Source organism: Brachypodium distachyon, chromosome 3, assembly GCF_000005505.3.
Source record: "Brachypodium distachyon strain Bd21 chromosome 3, Brachypodium_distachyon_v3.0, whole genome shotgun sequence".
Taxonomy (NCBI): domain Eukaryota; kingdom Viridiplantae; phylum Streptophyta; class Magnoliopsida; order Poales; family Poaceae; genus Brachypodium; species Brachypodium distachyon.
In genome coordinates this window covers 43,375,858-43,387,514 of record NC_016133.3, presented here as the reverse complement: position 1 = coordinate 43,387,514, position 11,657 = coordinate 43,375,858, and the positions used below count along the sequence as shown (strand labels likewise).

Genomic DNA, 11,657 nt, shown 5'->3' with positions numbered 1-11,657 from the left:
GGAGGGCAGCTCCCTCACCACGGGCTGTGCGGATCCGGACCCCTCACCGCGGGAAGACAAGTGCGGCTGGCAAAGCAGGAACAACGGCAGGGGGAAGGGAAGAGAGGTCAGCAGCAGAGAAAGGGAGAGGTCGGCAGCAGAGAAAGGGAAGAGAGCTGCAGGGGACGGCGACCTGAGCGGGGGGAGGATTCGTTGGAGGAGGAGAAGATCCCGCAGAGGATTTGGGAGAGACGGGGCTTCTTCTTTTTTTTTGGTAGAGGGCTTGGTCAATTATCCCTCGTGTCCAGACTACCAAGTGGGGCCTGCTCCATGTCCCTACACGCACGAGCCAATCCACCAGCGCGCCAAAGTGAAAAAAGGGCGGGTCATAACTTCTCTGCGAGACAACGTGGATTCTTCACCTACTGCCCAAACTATAACTGTAGGTAAAGCGTTTAATTCAATTTTTTTGAACAGAAACCATTCTTTACGTAGAGTTCACCGTTGACAGCTTTACTATCCCACCGAAGGAAAATAAGCTCTAGGTGAAGGCATTGGCTCTAAGGAAAACTCTAGTTTCTAGCAGTAATTGAGTCCTATGCAATTCACACACAATACAACAGGATGCATCCGTTATGATTCTTTCGCCGGCAGCACGCTGCAGATGTACTCCATCCAAGTCACGGAAATAAAAGATGCTCTCAAGTTGTAGTGGCCACTGGATGTGTATGGCATGGTTGCCGCCTGAGATACCGTGGATGGCAATCACAATTTTATCTTTCTCCATCAAAGGCGTAACTACCAAAGACTCACTCAAAAGGTTATTATTAGTCAAATTTTCTTCTTCAAACTTTTTTTCGCACATAAGTTGTACTTCATTTTGATTGGATCGTCCTTGTGTTGTTGATTATAACTATTTTTTGGTAATGCAGGATCCTTGTTTGCACTTGACAGGCCCGTCTCGTGCAATAGTATTTACAGACTTTGTTGACTTTGATATCGAATTGAAAGTAAAGGGCAGAACAGAGTCTGAAGATAGAGTTCTGCTGAGTCAAACTTTCAAGTACGACGACATCTTTTGTTGTTCACCGATGCCTCTGTTCAATGACTTGTGCAAAATTGAGTTTCACTTTGAGAAACTAAAAAAGACGATCCAGGCAACTATAGTGGGTGTCCGTGTTACTGGACGGAGGAGGAACTGGCCTTTTAAACATGGTGGTCGAGTTACTTGTTTTGCCAAATTTTCTGAGCCTGGTGAGCTTCAAGCTAAGCATGAGCTGTCAAAAGAAGTTGTGCTTCAAGACCAAGTGAGGGCTAATCATTCAGATGGTTATGTTGATCTGTCAAGACATGTTATTTCTGTAGAATTAGGTGGGACGCTGGAAGTCATCATCCGTGAGTGGTCAGAATCTGCCACATTCACTGCACACCAAGTTCATGTTTTCTTCAAAGCCCAAGAAGGCAAAATAAGTCAGGAAACATGTTATCTTGGCCACTCGGGGGTGGAGGTTACCGTTGCTTGGTCCCTACTTGCTTGTGACAAACTTGTTAGGGAAAGAGACAAACTCATCGAAATGAATAGCGGCCTCCTCGTTGAGAAGATGGAGATTGAAGGAAATGCCAAGGGAAAGAGTGGTGAATCCGTAATAAGGGGCATCGAGCAAACTAAGAGCCAGTCGTCCACAGAGACGGTTCGTGCCGAGATCTACTCATACCTCGATCTCATCGCCAAAAACACCACGAAGCTAAAACCCGGGTACTCCAAGCTGCGGATCAGCCGCTACAGCAGCAGCAAGATCCAGATCCACCTAGACGACATGCGCAGCGAGGCGACGAATCTGCTGGGGACGATGGACACCACGGAAAAGATGGGAATCAAGATCAGGGCTGACGACTGTCATGACAAGTCGATCTTGGAAACCTTGGAGCGGATCCATGCCTCCCTGGTTAGCGAGATGGAAGAAGCGCAGGGCGTCGTCGTCGTGGAAGAACGATCCGGGCCGGCTGCTGCTGCCTCTGATGACAAGAATTTGTTGGAGCTAGAGGAAGCCAGGATGCACATTGTGCTGACTGACGAAGCGATGATAGAGGAAGAGTGTTTTGATCGCTACCGTCGTAGCTGGGTTTCCAACTGGTCCAGATTGTGCGGTAGTAGCTTCCCGGAGACGAGTGAGTTGGTGCTACTTACTTGCTTATATCAGGTTGTACATGTATGTATTTATAGCGAAATGAATGGATCCCTTAAATCAGTTTTTGTTTGGTGGATGCAGCGACGGTGAGTCCCATGCACTTTACACACGCTACACCAGGACATCGTCCACATGCTTCTTTCTGCCCCAGAACTCTGCAGATGTACTCCATCAAAGTCACGGAGATAAAAGATGCTCTCGAGTTGAAGTGGCCACTGCAAGTGTATGGTGTGGTTGCTGCCAAAGACACCGTGGATCGCAATCGTAACATCCTTTTCTCCCGTCAGAGAGATGATTGCCAAGAACTTAGCCAAAAGGTGCGTATGGTGTTCTTCTTCTATTTTTCTTTTTTCATGGTCTGTTGATTGGTTAAGAATAGGTACATTTGGAAATACACACGTAATACTTATCAAGCAATTGCCCACGTGCCTATTATATACGAGCAACACTGCTAGCTTAAAAACACTGATTAATTGCAGGATCCTTTTTTACGGTTGACTGGCCCGTCTCGTGCAATTGTGACCGAGGACCCTATCCACGTGGAAAGTTGAGAGTGAAGGTCAGAACCGAGTCTGAAGACAGAGTGTTGATGAGTGAAGTCTGGTATTACAGCAGCAGGGTATGTCCTCTATATACCCCTCTCGATGGACAATTTTGCACACTAGTGTTAAGCTCGGAAGAACTTAAAAGATCAGTTCAAGCCACTATCGTGGGTGTCCGTGCTACGGAAGCGACGCCATGGCCTTTCGAGCATGGAGGCCGAGTCGTTTGCTCCTCCCGACCTCGGAAAGCCATATCGCCTGATTCTAAACACATTGCCGGGCCCTTATATCGGCAAATTGTTCTTCAAGATGGAGCAATGTCTATGGATTCAAATGGTTATCTTGGTCTCTCGAGGCAAGTTGTTTCTGTAGAATTATTTGGAAGCCTTGAAGTTGGCATATACGCCTACTCACAAAGTCGGGATATCGCTGCACAAATTCGTGTATACATCAATGCTCAAAAGTGCAATGTAACTCGGCATAAATGTTGCCTTGGCAACTCTAAGATGGAGATCACAGTTGCCTGGTCTCGTCTTGTTGAAGACAAGAGATGCTTGGTCCCATCTTGTTGAAGACAAGATCAGTTTCATCTCGAAAGTTTCATTGTAAGAAAGGACGTGTCTAACTTTAGTTGTGCTCAGCTTTTCGGTCTTTTTGGTGTATGAATCGATGATACGTAAAGTTCGTAGCCATTTGTATCGAATTGTTCTTGCGAGCTATTTATGTATTGGCAATTCTGATAATAATAATACTGATAATAACTATCCGTTACGTCGGGACCCAATAAACGTGTAGATATATTACCTAAATGGTTAGTTTTGAATGCCGTGTTTACAATAAAATCGAAATAAAGTATTTACATTGCAATCAATCAATAGCTAAGTTCATACATAACCTCTCTCCTCCGTACAAAAATGCATAGTAGCATGCTATGCAAAATGGATTTCATGTTGCCGAAAAAAGGATGCTCTCTTTTCTCTCCCTCTACATATTTTGTGAAACAAGGATATTCTTTTCTTCGAGTTATCATTCTACTATATTTTGTACACTGCAATTTTTTTTACTTAACACAAGAATCAATCCTTTCCACAAGTGCCAACGCTACAAATGCCAGGCGTTCATGCATTGCCCTTTGAACACAGCTTTTCTCTACCATTCATTACCCCCTTTCCAGAAATGTGTGTGAAGTAGACATAGGATTAAAGTTAAAATCACCAATGCCCACGTGATTAGTATTGCAATTATATTTCGCCATGTTTGTTTTCACCCACACATATATAAATGATCCACAGTTTCTCGTTCGAAAAATAGAATCGACGAACAGAAGGAGAAAATCGGGCTCTTTTCTTCTCGTTCGAATTGCATTCAGAGGTGGCTGTTTTCCCCTGCCTTCGTCGATTCAGCGGAAATGTCCGTTTGCCTTGGCGAGTTTTGATTCATAGATCTTCTTCTTCTTCCCTTTGTTGTCGTTCTTGCAGCGCCTTCCGATTTCCGGAGCTCCGCACAATTCTGGGCCCTCTGTTCTCTCCAGGAAGAACATTCGAGCGAAAATTTGGGCGAAAGGGGAATCTGTAAGGAGATTCTTGGAGCCAGGAAGAACATTCGACCGGAAATTTGGGTGAAGGAATATAATCTCTATAATCTGTGAGAAGAACATGGAGAGCAAGTCTCCGGTCCCAGACGGCGGCGGGGGCGGCGGGAATGGCTTGCCGCCGAAACCCTCGCGCCGTGACGGGGCGGCGCCGCCGGAGAGCGACATGAGCCACATGCCGGAGTCCCCCCGGCGCGCCATGGGCCACCGCCGCGCGCACTCGGAGACCATCGGCGGGCTCCCCGACGACCTCGACCTCGGCGTCCCCGGCGGCGGCGGCGGGGGCGAGGGGCGGGCGTCGCTGTCGGACGAGAACGAGGAGGAGCTCTTCTCCATGTTCCTCGACGCCGAGAAGCTCAACGCGTCGGAGGCGGAGTCGTCGTCCTGCGCGCCGACGGGGGTCGGCGCGAGGCCGCGGCATCATCAGCACAGCCATTCCATGGACGCGTCGAGCTCCTTCGACGCGGAGCAGCTGCTCGGGGCGGCGGCGGCGGTGGAGGGGATGTCGACGGCGGAGGCCAAGAAGGCCATGTCCAACGCCAAGCTCGCGGAACTGGCGCTCGTCGACCCCAAGAAGGCCAAAAGGTTTGCACCTTCAGAGAAATCTTATCGAAAAGTTGCATCTTTTTGACATTTATATGGATGGACAAAGAATCATGGGAGTCTGAAATGTGGTCACACAAAACAAAATACTTCAACAATGCGAACAATTATAAGGAGATAGAAGTTCACGAGATTGTAATTGATGGGATGTGACCTCGGTTTATCAGGATCAGACCAAAGATCCAAAATACAAAAATATGAATGAACAAAGAACCAATGGAGCCTGAAATGTTGTCACACAAAACAAAATGTATTGGACAATGCAAAACAATTATGCGAGGAGATAAGAGTCTATAAATTGTAATTGATGGTATGTGATCAGGACTTGACATTTATAAGGAATGCACGGTCTGCGGCATTTAATTAAGAGTAACAAATAGATTTTAACCCTCAATTGTCCTGCTGAAAAAAGTAGTTTGACTTTCAGTATAAGTGAAATTATCTAATGGCAGATCTCTTGGATGAAAATGAGTTGTAACCATGATTAAGCTGACAGCATAATGTGATCTCAAGGACGTGCAATTCAAGATACCAAGCAAATCTTTGCCTGGATAGTGCAACTAATTATAATTAATTATTAAAAAGTGCCAAGTTATCTATACTTACCTCTTAGTAATCGTGGACATGTGATAGGATTTGGGCCAACAGACAATCAGCAGCAAGATCAAAAGAAAGGAAGATGCGGTATATTTCTGAACTTGAGCGGAAGGTGCAGACCCTGCATGCTGAAGCAACAACATTGTCCACCCAGCTGGCACTGCTACATGTAAGAATGGCTCCGTTTGATTTTTGATACCTCTGTTGCCTTTGTTTTGATGTTTTCAAAGGGCAAAGAAAATATTGTTCTTTCACATCTCGAACTATACTTAAGTGCAGTCTGCATTTTTTGAAAGAAACTTGTAGGAGAGCTCCAACAGAGAATATATTAACAAGAAAATATGTAGAAGGATATACACTAGCGTTGCTTGATTATTTGTTTTGATCGGTACTTTGAATCTTTATTCAACTTGCTTTGGACAGTAGGAACTAGGAAATAACTACACAATCTAATGCAAGAATACTCTATCCACATGGATCATGCATGTGCTCTCATGTAATTTTCAGTGTAGTAACTATCTTGATTTTTGCTATCTAAGCAAGTCATGCTACTTTCAACAGGTAGACATGTCATAGTATTTCATTGTTGTGTTGTATAAAGTTATGAAAGAGTAACTCAAATCAACTGCTCATATGTCCCGGCAAAAGAGAACAATCATTTGGCTGATCTGATGCAATAGGCTCTTTTGTTTTTGTATTTACTATTTTCAATGAGGATTTGTTACATTGATAAACAAACAGAGAGACACTGCTGGGCTCTCTACCGAGAATAGTGAGCTGAAGATGCGGCTGCAGAACGTGGAGCAACAAGTTCACTTACAAGATGGTAAATTTAGTTGTTCTACTCATTATTCTTGCTGCGTTTCACCTCCTTCATTTTGCCATAATTGAGTTTATTTTGTCATCAGTCTAAGATCTAAATGGGAGGAGGTGATTCAGAAAATAGTTTTTTTCATGAACCGTGACCATTTGACTATTTTTGCACCCTTGTTCTCCCATGGATATCCCAGGGAAAGGAACCGAGCTCAAGCGACGATCAGAGTTTATGTCGTGCAAATAACACGGTTCAAGAGCCTTACTGTTTGATGTTCTTGTTGCAGCTCTGAACGACGCCCTGAAATCGGAGCTCCAACGCCTGAGGATGGCGACGGGCCAGATGGGCAGCAACGTCGGAGGGATGATGAACTTCATGGGCCCGCCTCTGCCGCAACCGTTCGGAGGGAACCAGACGATGTTCCACATCCAGAGCCAGACAGCAATGCAGCCACTGCACCACATGCAGATTCACCCTCACCATCAGCAGCAGCAGCAACAGGCGCTGCTGCATCCTCTGCAACTGCAAGCCCAGCAGCAGCTGCTGGGGCAGCAGCATGCTGCTGCACCACCCAACCGAAGATGAAACGGACCATCTCCGCTCCGAATCAGTGGGTCGGCGGGTGGTCCGAGAGCGGCAGCAATTGAGCGAGAGCTTGTTTGGAACGCAGGAATTTCATGGTGAACCCCTGCAGGATTCGGGGGGAATTCGCCTTATCGGAACTGGACCGGGTGGAGTGGGTTCGGGAGGCCATATTCATGAAGCTAGTTTTTAGATATGGAAGGTCATATATTTTATTTTGGGACTTTCCCAGGTGTAGATTCATCATCAATAGCCTACATATATGTATAGGGGTTCAAGGCTTCTCAAGTCACACACACAGCTGTCAAGTCTTCTTCATTGAAGGATTGTTGTTTTGTACAGAAAGATGTTACCATCTCATCAGGTTGCAAAAGAAAGTTGATGCACTATTTCACAATCTCATTTGATCTTTCTGTTTTGGTTTTTGGTTTTGATTTGGGGCCTTTTCGTCGTGGTCGGATCGGTGAATTTTAAGTCTCTGCTTTCTTCTTCTGCTGCTGCTACAAAATGACCTGCTTAGATGTTTAGTCTGAGGAAAACATATATGGTTTTTTTTCTCTGTTTAAATTTGTAATAGTGAAACTTGATATATAAAGAAAAGAAGAAGCTTGCCACTAGTAGTCGAGTCAGACATAAACCCTTCTTGTTGAAATTTGAAAGTGAACAAGGCAATTCAAATTCTAGCCATGGAACTCCCCTGTCTTGGCTGTTCTCATGTGGCTTCTGCTATCATGTGGTCCGTGCTGGTTCTGCCTCTGCTTCTGCCGCCGGCGGACAGGCGGGCCCCCTCCACGCCCGGCTCACAACGGCGGCCGCATCTCTCTCCGGAGCCCAACCGCCGTGCGGCGCGCCTAGCGGAGCCGAGACGGCGGCCGCATCTGACAGCCGCGCCGGCTTCCCTCTTCCGCCGCCGCAGGCAAGCATTTCTGGTAAATAAATCCTCCGTCCTTCCCTCGAACTTTACATCGCGATTCTGCAGATGAAACAGGTGTGCCGTTTGACGTTTGTGATCCGTAGCAATGCGAAGTTTATTCTTCAGAGATACAGTCGGATCTGTGGGAGCACGGACCTGATCCTCTTTTATCTACCTGGGCGTTGTCTTATCAGTAGATCTGCGGGAAATGGTGCTAAATTAGGTTTTTGGAAGGCCAATTCACTCTTATTTAGTCTTTTGCATCACTGTACCAAGGTTAAAGGGACTTTGCAGGCCTTTCTTTCTTCTTCTAATGGAAGGTATATACTCCATATTGCTTACCTTAATGAGTCCAAAACTGTAAAGTCTGACATACCAAAACATTTAAATGTTGCAACGTGTACAAGAAACACAACTCTATTACCAATCATAAACTTTACCAATGCGCACATATATCGCAAATTTACAAGTTCGTTTTCTGGATGCACATATATATCGCAAATATACAAGTTCATTTTCTAGATGTAGACAAGTATGGTAATATATCGTCTCGTTTTATTCTTAGAAAATAGCATAAGGCCGGCTACTCCAAACCATACCTTCGCATTACAAAATGTTTCAGTAAATAGCAGTGGGAGACTGTTCCAACTCATAGCAAGTGATGGAGTCCTGGCTCCGTGTTGCCATGAAGAGGTCTCTTCCTGCTGACATCCTGTTGATGCTAAGCTTTATCTGAACTGCAGCACAGAAGTTGTTGAGTACCCTGTCGGTGAACTGAAAGTAGGCCTTCCTTGCAGCCGCGCTGCATATCATGGTGGTGGAAACAGTGGAGATTCCGAATGTGAACCCCAGCAGTGTAAATAGATATGTCAACGTGTCAAATCTGAGCTGAAGTATACGGTGTCGACGTTTGTTACTCTCGGGTACACAGATTCTGGAAAGTGGAAGCCCACAGAGATTTTCATTTTCCAAGAACGAGTCATTTTCAAAAGTTGAGAATTGGTTTCCCCACGGAATCTCTCCTGAAAGATCATTGTAGGATATATTCAGCAGGGCCAAACCTGCCAGTGATGTCAAGCTGTGAGGAATTGGACCTGATAAATAATTCCGTGAGAGATCGAGTGACTCTAAATCTGTAATGCTTCCCAGTTCATCAGGAATACTTCCTCCAATGTGATTCCCTGACAGATTCAATGAGAGTAATGCAGACAGAAATCCTATTTCACTGGGAATCTCACCAGTTAATAGGTTGGCTGATAGATCAATGCCTGTAAGCCGGAATATGTTCCTCCCAAAAATAACTCTTTTACCATTGAACATTGCCTCCAAGGCATCTCTGTACACAGAAAAGTAAGCACCTCCAACACCATAAACCATGAACTCAGGAAAAGGCGATGTCTCAAATTCTGGATATTTCGAGTGCAAGGCCGTTAAGTTTCCCAGGAAATGTGGTAGAGGGCCAGATAATTTGTTGTTACAAAGATCCAAATATTGCAGAGAAGGAAGTTTGGACAATTCTTCAGGTATTTCACCAGAGAACTGATTGGACCCCAAACTCAGAAGTATCAGAGATTGTAGACCACCTATCCATTTTGGTAGGTTTCCTGACAAATTATTCTGTGCAAGATCAAGAAACGTCAACATGTTACATGACTGCAATGAGGTGGGCAACATTCCAGACATTCTGTTCCTGCTGAGATGCAGTGACACAAGGGAATTCAGAGAACCCATGGTAGATGGTATTTCTCCCCAGAAATTATTGCTTGAGAAGTCTATGACATACAGTTCTGAATTATCGTGCCAACAATCGGGAAGCTCCCCTGAAAGGTTGTTGTGGGATAGGTCAATCAGTTCCACTGATATCATGTTACATAAATCTATTGGGATAACTCCACTAATGAAATTACGTGACAGCGACAAGTAATGCAATTTTTTGTTTCCAAAGCTCTGTCGAATTGATCCCGATAAGTAGTTGTCGGATAGATCCAACACTTGAACACTGACAGGCAAATCTGGAATGTTTCCCTCAAGTTGATTACTCCTCATGTTCAGAGTTGTCAGCATCTTCAATTGCTCCAAGCTTGCAGGCAACATTCCAGTTATGCTGTTTGTTGAGACATTTAAGCTACTGATTGACGAAGAGAAGTTCCAGATCCAGTCAGGTAATGGCCCCCTGAGCCCTGCACTGCCTAGATCAATCATCTCAATTTTAGCTTGTGACTGCAGCCAAGTTGGGAACTTTGGACCTACTAGGCAAGCTTGCATCCCTAGCTTCTTTAGCTGAAAGGGTGGTACCCAGCTTTGTTTGAAAGCAATCTCGAAGGAATTTGATGCCAAATCTAACGTATCTAATCTTGATAAATTGGCAAAGTGGAGTTCTGATACTGTGCCATTGAATTTGTTAAAGGAAAAATCCAAGTATATCAAGTTCGACAAGTTACCAATACTGACTGGGACAACTCCAGATAGAGAGTTCCCACTGAGATCAAGAACTCTTAAGCTTGTCATGCCCTCAAGCCAACCAGATAGTTTTCCAGTTAATTTGTTACCAGCAAGGTCAAGGATCTGCAACTGCTTCATGCAGGGGAACACGGTCTTTGCTGCTCCTGCAATATCTCCAGACAGAATGTTTCTGGACAAATCAATTTGAACCAAGTTGCACAACCTACTAGCTGATCTTGGTATTACTCCTTCCAACTTGTTGTCCCCCAATCTTAAGAGCTTAAGTGATGTCAGTTTGCCTAGCTCATCAGGAATCATGCCCGAAAGCCCACAGCTAGTCATGTCCAACTCTGAAAGTGTAGATAGCCTCCAAATCCAATTTGGCAAGGAGGAATTCAAGTTGTTACTCTTGAGATGAAGAAGCTTAAGGGCAGTGAAGTTGACCTGAGAAAGAGAATTCAGGTCAGTGGCAGGAAGACTAGCATCATTCAGACGAAGCACTCCTAGCAACGGGAGCATGTTCACTGCCTGCAGCCAATCCACTGAAGCAGCAAGATACAACCAGCTGAGGTCGAGATACCTCAGGGAGGTTAGCTTCGAAACCCAGTGGAAGCTATCCACAGTGATCGCAGGAGCTCCGGATGAGCCCAGGTCAAGATAGCTGAGCCTGGGCAGGTTACCAAGTTGATCAGGAGCCGTCCCGTGAAAACCGGCATGCGAGAGATCAAGGTACCTCAACATCTTGAAAGAGCATATGAATTCTGGGATGGGAACCCCACCAAAGTCACCATGGCTCATGTTGAGGTGCACCAATCTGGTCAAACCGGCCAAAGATGGGTTGATATGTCCTTTGAGTGAGTACCCACCGAGGTCCAGCTTGATTACATGGCCAGTCTTCTTGCTGCAGCTCACACCTGCCCAGTTGCAGCAGTCTCCTCCTTGCCATGAGCGTAGCCTCCCATCAGGGTCGTTGATGCTGGCGTTGAAGGCGGACAGCGCATCCCTCTCCGAGACGATGCACGCAGATATGCCCCTGGTGTTGATTGTGAGACACAAGAGTGCCAGTGCTATGAGCAATCCATGAATCATACCTGCCATGGGTATGGACGAAACTGTGAAGCTGGTTGTGGAATGGAGAGTCAAGGTCCCCATAGTCTTGGGCAAATGGTTAAGACTTGGACCTCTAGTCTTCTCTGCTAGTCTGGTCTTTCTATGTGTAGTTGTCTCAAGCCTTCCCTTTCAAGGTGTCAATTGCAGTTTGGAGTGACCCGTCAGTTTTTCCAGTACGGCAAGGGAATTGCGACACATCTATTTGAGTTCAAAGGATTCACGCCTTCTTATTTTGTTCCTATTTCGAGGAAATCTCCATGTTGTTCATTTTCTTTAAGTGTATCTTGTTTTTTTC

General features: G+C 45.4%; 1 protein-coding gene and 2 pseudogenes across 2 annotated transcripts; 2 read left to right on the top strand and 1 right to left on the bottom strand.

Moving 5' to 3' along the window:
• The first annotated feature begins 574 nt into the window (after positions 1 to 574).
• Positions 575 to 3,282, top strand: LOC100823386 (annotated as a pseudogene).
• A 325-nt stretch (positions 3,283 to 3,607) lies between these two features.
• Positions 3,608 to 7,294, top strand: LOC100823076 (annotated as a pseudogene).
• A 164-nt stretch (positions 7,295 to 7,458) lies between these two features.
• Positions 7,459 to 11,600, bottom strand: LOC100822762 (receptor-like protein EIX2). Of its 2 annotated transcripts, XR_731705.3 has the most exons (3): positions 8,410 to 11,600; positions 7,967 to 8,009; positions 7,459 to 7,870 (listed from the first exon to the last, which is right to left on the bottom strand). XR_731705.3 is itself a non-coding variant. In XM_003572423.4 (2 exons), the coding sequence occupies exon 1, from the start codon at positions 11,402 to 11,404 to the stop codon at positions 8,429 to 8,431; it is 2,976 nt and encodes a 991-aa protein (XP_003572471.2). In that variant the 5' UTR covers positions 11,405 to 11,600; the 3' UTR covers positions 7,459 to 8,009; positions 8,410 to 8,428. The 2 variants fall into 2 exon arrangements, 1 of the variants encoding a protein (XP_003572471.2); XM_003572423.4 differs by having other exon boundaries at positions 7,459 to 8,009.
• Positions 11,601 to 11,657: the final 57 nt, after the last annotated feature.